This window comes from Vigna radiata, chromosome 7 (assembly GCF_000741045.1).
Source record: "Vigna radiata var. radiata cultivar VC1973A chromosome 7, Vradiata_ver6, whole genome shotgun sequence".
NCBI classification, from domain to species: domain Eukaryota; kingdom Viridiplantae; phylum Streptophyta; class Magnoliopsida; order Fabales; family Fabaceae; genus Vigna; species Vigna radiata.
In genome coordinates this window covers 16,077,729-16,085,182 of record NC_028357.1, presented here as the reverse complement: position 1 = coordinate 16,085,182, position 7,454 = coordinate 16,077,729, and the positions used below count along the sequence as shown (strand labels likewise).

Here is a 7,454-nt window from a genome sequence, read left to right as displayed (position 1 = left end):
GTAGTTTTGTCGCTTTTAGCCACTACAGGCCCCATCAGTCAGTGATGACACAGGTCCCATCAGTTAGTGATGGCAGTCCCTGTAGTTTTGATGTAAGCTCCATCCTTACTTGATGGCAATCCAGTCCCTAGAGGTTGTCATTGCCCTCCTTTGTCAAAGTCATCCTACTTGAAGTTTCATGGTGCTATTTGAAGTTTCGCAGTTGTCCACCACTGTCCATAAATTGCTGTCAGTTGTTCGTCGACATGTGATTGTGCATCTGTTTGCCGCACACTCTTGAAGACAGATCATATATTTCACATTGAGTTTATTTATTCCAAGCTTGGTCCATACAATCTGTATGTTCCAGCTTAAGGGGGAGTGTTAGAGATATTATATTTAGTTTATATTGTGTTTATGTTAATTAGGGAAATATAGTCCCTATATGTTTATTAGGGAAACATTGTTCTTATTTTATTTTATTTTATTCTTACATATTCATTTGTATTTGGGCTTAGCCTATATTTCTTCTATTATAAATAGAGAACCCTATGTGTGTATTTAACACAAGGGATTAATTCCAATATATAATTTTCACTATATTTAACAGAAGGATACATGTTCCTGTTTTCATTGAATGAAGTTATCCATCAGCATGTATTTCCGTTCATCACAATAATATTCTGATACACTACAGCGTCAGCACTCATAATTACTTACCAATTATAAGTAATTCCAAACATCGAAATTTCAAGATATTCATGTTTAAATCTGTTAGCTTTTTTATGTTCTAATTGTTAGGAAATCTCACATGGCATCCCTTAATTCTAAGAGTGCAGTTTATACATCTGTTGGACAACCTCACTTACTGCCAATTAGTTTTAAGTTGAATTTGACATGGCATCAGAGCCTATAGTTTATCTTAGTAATTCCCTAATATGTCAATCAGAGAGTTTTCACTTATTAATTAAAAGTAGTTGTGAATAAATTTATACATCTTGCATGATGTTCTGCATAAATTTGTAAAAATCAAATGGATTTAAACAGGGATCATTTCTAGTAATGTTATGGTTGGAAGGTGCACCTTAACTCAAAAGGAAGTCTTACTAGATGAAACTATGTAAGGTAATAAAATGCCAACAAGTGCGTAAGCTGTGTTGTAGTGAATGAGTCGACATACATTAAAATATTTTATCAGAAACTAAATATATCTCACCAAAAGTTGAAGTAGATCCTATTTTGTTAGGCTTCTTTAGTCAAGAAGTCTAACTATCACTAAAAACAACACACACTCACTCACCAGATTACTGGAAACAGAACTGTATTATTATTGTAACCAAAGAATACAAGAATAGGACAACATTCCCTCCTCCAAGGGTTTCCCCTTCACAAAGATCCAAAGTCCAATCTACAAAATTTTCAAAAAGTACCCTGACACAAGACCTCACTGCCTTCTTATAAAGGCCCCCAACCAACTAACAACTAATTTCTAATCTATTTCCTTTTATTTTGCACACATTATATGTTTGTGACAACCATATCTTCTGGTGTTTTATATGTTTGTGACAACCATATCTTGAATTCTTGGATGAAATTTTTCTCACTCCCCGTCCTTGTTACTGCTGTCAAACCATCCAATACCACTGCTATTGTTTGCAATTTCAAATATGGGGGCTTGGGTGGTGGTCGATATGAGAGATCTTCCTCCAATGACTTCCACTCTTCCTGGATTCTTTTAGCCCAATTTTGTGAAATCCTCAAATTCACATCTCTGACTTCATCAGTTCTTATAGCAACAACTCTTTTGGTAGTTGCTGCTCCCTTATTTCCAACAAAACTAGATTTAACAGTATAACTAGAGAGTGGTTGAAAGCAAAAAAATTTCTTCAACCACATATCATTACTAAATTCAGTTCCAGGAATATTAAATGAAGATCCAACCAAATTTTAATGATTCACAGGGTTACCTCCATCTACTTTCAAATTCTCGTGTAAAATTGCCACACTCCCAATTTGTGTTACTGCTGCCCAACTCTCACATAGCATGCTTCTCCTGTTCCCTTCAACTATCCTTAGTAGAGTTGTTGCCAGATTTTTCCAAGAAAGGTTCTTGGATTTTTGTTGCCAGGTCTTGAACCCTTGAACTGCATTTTCTTCCATATTATTGACTGTTGGGTGAATCTTTGTTGATCCTTTGATGTTCTGAACTACAAAAACATCTGTTGTCCTTGTTGTTTGACCTTGGGTGCCATTCCCTTCAATTGTGGACAACTCCACTCCTTCAACCCACGGGAAAAGTGGTTCTTCATCTGCTTTACTGCCCTATGGACATCTTTCTTCCTTCTTCTCTGTTTTGACATACACACCACAACCTACCACACTATCTCCACTAAAAATAGCAGTTCTTGCAACATTCTCAGCAACAGCCACACCAATGTCTCCATCACAGTTTTCATCATTGCCTTCCACTTTACATATATTTTTTTCTCTCTTATCCTGCCCTCTAATTCCTGCAAAACCATCAACATTCAAAACAGCAGCTTTTGTTTCTCTTTTCTTCTCCCCATCGGTTGAATTTTCTTCTCTATCTGAAAGTTTCTTGGCTTTCTTGATGTCTAGCAAACTATCTTGCACAACATCCCTACCTGTTTCTCCCTCTTTCTTTCCTTTCCTGAAAGTTTTCTTACTTTTTTCTGAGCGCTTGATGTGATTCTTGGATTTTTGCAGCATTTCTTTGATTTCTTGGATATTTCTTCTCCATTTTGCTAGCTCCCTTCAAAGTATTGATTCTTCCTTCCACAACATTCATTCTTCCCTCCATCCTTCTCTCTAGCGCATTCATCTTTTCTTCCACCATGCTCCCCTAAGGATCCCTAAGTCCTCTCACAAGGGAATCCGGCAATTCGGACCAATTTGTTAGGCTTCTTTAGTCAAGAAGCCTAACTATCACACAAAATAGAACACACTCACTCACCAGATTACTGGAAACAAAACTATATTATTATTGTAACCAAAGAATACAAGAATAGGAGAGCACTCCCTCCTCCAAGGGTTTCTCCTTCACAAAGAGCCAAAGCCTAATCTACAAAATTATCAAAAAGTATCCTGACACAAGACCTCACTGCCTTCTTATAAAGGCCCCCTAACCAACTAACAACTAATACCTAATGTATTTCCTTTTATTCTGCACACATTATATCCTAACATATTTTGAAATTAAAAATTAGAATAACAAATTAATAATATCAGTTGTCATGCAAGCAATTATAATTATTCTCAAATAAGATATAACATACTGTCTGTTGGGCCACAACTCCTTCAGAAAACTAGTGTGTGTATATCCTGGGTCACGCCATCCAACAGTTCTTGCTGGCGCACCTACATATATACATGAATATAAGAAGGTGAACGTTTTCAATTCCACTACTTCCTCTTTATGAATGAAATTTGCAAATAGCCATCCACATTTTAAAACGAAAATACTGTTACTGACACAATAAACATGATTTTCCATCCCAAAAGTACATATGACTCAAATATCGTTAAAATTAACACTAGAAGGTAGCAGAAGAGTTGCATACCACACATGGTGTTGCGATCAAAAGTCAGTGTCCCAGCAGGAGATTTCACACGGTTCCCTCCTTTAGGGCCCCATTCAACAAAAGGTTCAGCTTCGCTGATTCCATATCCACTTGTCCATGTTACAGTCATCTGTTACAAGAATAAAGTAAATAATCTATTGATAATCCTAGATATTCTTAATCCACATATAGTGTTACAGACCAATATTAACGTGGTAAATGCAGAAGCGGAAAATATGAAAAAACTGGAGAACTATTTATCCTTTGCAATCAAAAGGAAACTACAAGAAGTCGAAGCCTCCAATGTTCTAGAGCATAGCTCTAAAAAATATCAAAAAAAATAACAGAATTCCCATCCCCCACTTCCTCACGAGTCTAAATAATAAAAATACTCTTATGTTTAACAAACTCTCCACTACTCATGGCACCTCAACTTTAGGATTTCCCTTCTTCCTTTTAGGCACATACACCCTTCATGCCTTAGGTGTCTCATGCCCCTCATGGACCACTGGCTCTTTTGGCCCATAAACTTGTTGGGCTCCAAGACACACGCATTTACCAACAAATATCATTATAAGAAAGGCTTTGAGTTCTAATCAGAGCAAGCTCCTGCAGCACTAATACTCATGAGAATAATATCCAGATTTGATAAAAAAAGAAAGGCAGTTTTGAAATTGCAATAGAGGGAGCTTAAACTTACTTCATTCCATGTTTTCCCTTGTGCTAATCGGGGATATACTGGTGCATTTGGATTGACGAATGATACTTTATTTGACACGGTAACGAGCTTTGGCTGTTAAAAATAATTTTAAAAAAGAATAAATAGAAAGATAAAGTTCAGCTCAAAATCCACATTTCTGGTCACAAACGTCATATACACAATAAAGAAAAATAGTTTCATATGCAAACAGGACAAAACAATCAAACTAACCTAACACCACTGGTTGGGACAGGGTGTACACAGTCACAAATGCTTTATAAATAGAATTTGCAACAGAAGTCCACAAAATGTATGCGTACTGGTAGGAATTTCTTTTCATGGGAAGTGGGAGAAAGAGTTATGGCTGTTTTACAGTGAAAGAAGATAGACACTGGAATCATCTCCGATATTATGAAAGATGGAGCCGTCTATGAGGTGCTCAGATAAATCGGAGATGAACAATAGGATGGTATGAGCATGGTGACATTAGCCTAGAATCCCTTGAACAATAAGACGAATAGAGCTCCAAATAGTTGACTTATATGGATTTCATTAACAAATTTACAATCATAATACGTCTTTTAATTTGATAAACAGGAGGATTAAAGGGTAGAGGAGTTTATCTGCATACACTTGTTAAGCCACCTGTGAAAAGGGCAAATGAGAAGTCGGATCTCTGATTAATCAACTGAAGCTTCAAGGAACCTTTTCCTGTGGTCTTGTAACTATTACTAGAGAAATTTGCATATTGATACTGAAATCAGAAAAGGAAAAGAGTTTAACATCAAAACATTTTAACTTCAAAGCTTTCTTTAGCTAAGTATCTGTGTCACACCGACCTTTATAGGCGCAGAACATAGAAGTGGGGGATCAACCCCTCTGTTTTCTGCAGGGCATGTAGAAGCACTGGAACATGCGAAACATTGGATTCCCAATCAATGAATGGAACAAGACTCTTGATTCGCAACTCATACTTATACACGAGCAAGATCATGATGTGAAGCCTACCTGAAGTTTGCAGGAGAAAACACTCCAATCCAATCTTCTACAGTGGGTTTCGGATTACTGTATTGCAGCGTAATCCATTCTGTATTTTGTCCCTAAACAGTTGCAAGCAGGACCCATCAATTTCTGCTACCAGAACTTATTTTCATCGTAGGCAAGTACTTAAAAGCAGAAAATGAAGCGGCTAAAAACTAAGAAAATTCTTAAAAGTGCAGTCAAAGCGTACCGTCAAGCCAAGGACATTAGGAGTGGCTTTGATATAAGCACGTTCATCAAGAGCAAGTGTTGTTTTATGAATGGCAACTATGGAGAGAGGTTGGTGCCCATCCGACACTGCTAGCTGAAAGGTTGCAAGAACAACAAAAGAGAAGAATAGATCTCTTGACTTCCACATCTCACTCATCATCAGCATCATCATCTGAAAAACATCGAAAAATTACACAATGAACCAGTGTCTGCCATATTAATCAACATCTACCCTCTTCCCAGAACAAAATAAAAGAATAAGAAAAACCAGCTATATTCGGATTTAACAAAAAGGATTAGTCCATTACAGTCTTGCGAACTAAGGTTCCAACTTTTGCTGCGAGAATTATCCTCGTTTGGTGTCTTTTTAACACCTGAACAAGTATTAACTGTGGTGAAAGATGCCCGGGAGGGAAAAAAACATGAAACACATTAAGGGTAAATCTCCAGCCACTAAAATTGCAATGTGAATTTAAAACAAACACATGGGTGGCATGAAAATTAAAAACCAGTTCCCAGATGAAGAAAATTGAAAGTCAACTTGGCATCTGACTTGAATCAAATGAAGGTGTATAAGAAACAGTTGTGGTGGCCTGATGGGAAGGACAGATCATGAGATGAGAGGCAGCTAGTTTTACTTTATCACATCAGTCGGAAAAGAGAATCCTTAAAATTAAAAGGAAAATAAAATTTTAACACCATTTTTTCACACCATTTTGACACTGCACACGTGTCAAAATGTGGTTGGACGATTTCAAATTGAAAAAACAAACCTTGGTTTTTTTCTTCTAAATATACCCCTGTCTCAATTTTTTTAATTTGAAATCGTCCAATCACATTTTGACACGTGTACGGTGTCAAAATAGTGTAAAAAATGGTGTTAAAATATTATTTTCCAAATTAAAAACATCATTCCAAGTGTTCAAATTATTTCAGCTTTATACGCAAGAAGGCTCTCCATTTCGACAACTCGACCACAACCCTTAGATATATATCTATTTAAATAAGTAGTTTGGACTGAGATTGTCATGAATTTTATCTATAATTTAAAATTAAATCTTAAAACCACATGGATACTAAAAATATCTCAAACAAATTCCATCTTCCAACTTTTTATTAATATATGACGGGTTTTTTAAATAATAAAATATTATTTCAGTGTATATGCTGTGAAAGAAAAGTTATATGTCCATAGAATTGTTATGATAAAAAATTTCATAAGTTAAAAATTATCATAAAGTAGCAATCATTTATAGTATTGTGGTATACGTAAAACGGAAAGATACGTGTGCTTACATCGTAATAAAAACATTTTGGCTTAATATCCTTAATATCCTTGTCCCTTCTGTTAAGTGCATTCGTTTTTTTTTTTTTTTTTCTGTTTAATATTGTTTAATATTGTTCTAAAGAAAGTAAATTTTATTTAATTTAGTCTTTTTTGTAAAAACAGTTTAAATAGTTAACCATAGACAGTCCAGGTATACACAACAATGTTGAGATGACACTTAACTATTGTCACGTTACCATCTTTTTCAATCTTCAGTCCACCGAACTGCCACCGAACCTTACTACCACCGATCCCTGATGTCATCGTCGCCACAGAGATCGTCCAAAGTCACCATGCTGCCGTGAAGTCGCACCTGCAGAGAATCATGACAGCCATCACGCGCAACCTCCATGGCCACCACCATTAAAGTCGCAATCTCCCCCAAATCACAAAACCCTAATCTCGAACTCCATTTGAATCTTCATTCTCGTGCATCAGCCATGAATCATCCAAATCGAGAGCTTCATCGTAAGCGCAACAATCCTTGCCAGCTGTCAACACCCAATTTCGTCCGGGTGACTGAATAATAGGACTTAGTTTTTGTTTTTGTCTTATTTTCAATTTTCTTTTCTTTTTTTATTTTATTTTTTAGTTTTTTGGTATTTGATTTAACTAT

The 7,454-nt window shown here is 36.1% G+C and overlaps 1 protein-coding gene across 2 annotated transcripts in view; it reads right to left on the bottom strand.

Moving 5' to 3' along the window:
- The window catches only part of LOC106768628 (probable inactive purple acid phosphatase 1), an 11,525-nt gene extending 5,401 nt beyond the window's left edge, over window positions 1-6,124 (bottom strand). Inside the window, exons 1-9 of one of the 2 annotated variants that reach the window (XM_014653872.2) lie at window positions 6,021-6,106; window positions 5,820-5,900; window positions 5,492-5,683; window positions 5,269-5,360; window positions 5,100-5,166; window positions 4,892-5,014; window positions 4,261-4,353; window positions 3,561-3,690; window positions 3,276-3,357 (exon numbers count right to left, since the gene is read on the bottom strand). In XM_014653872.2, the coding sequence (XP_014509358.1) occupies window positions 3,276-3,357; window positions 3,561-3,690; window positions 4,261-4,353; window positions 4,892-5,014; window positions 5,100-5,166; window positions 5,269-5,360; window positions 5,492-5,683 (779 nt within the window). In that variant the 5' untranslated portion in view covers window positions 5,820-5,900; window positions 6,021-6,106. Of the gene's footprint in view, window positions 1-3,275; window positions 3,358-3,560; window positions 3,691-4,260; window positions 4,354-4,891; window positions 5,015-5,099; window positions 5,167-5,268; window positions 5,361-5,491; window positions 5,684-5,819 lie in introns of both variants that reach the window. The other variant, XM_014653871.2, reaches the window with a different exon arrangement.
- Between the last annotated feature and the right edge of the window lie 1,330 nt (window positions 6,125-7,454).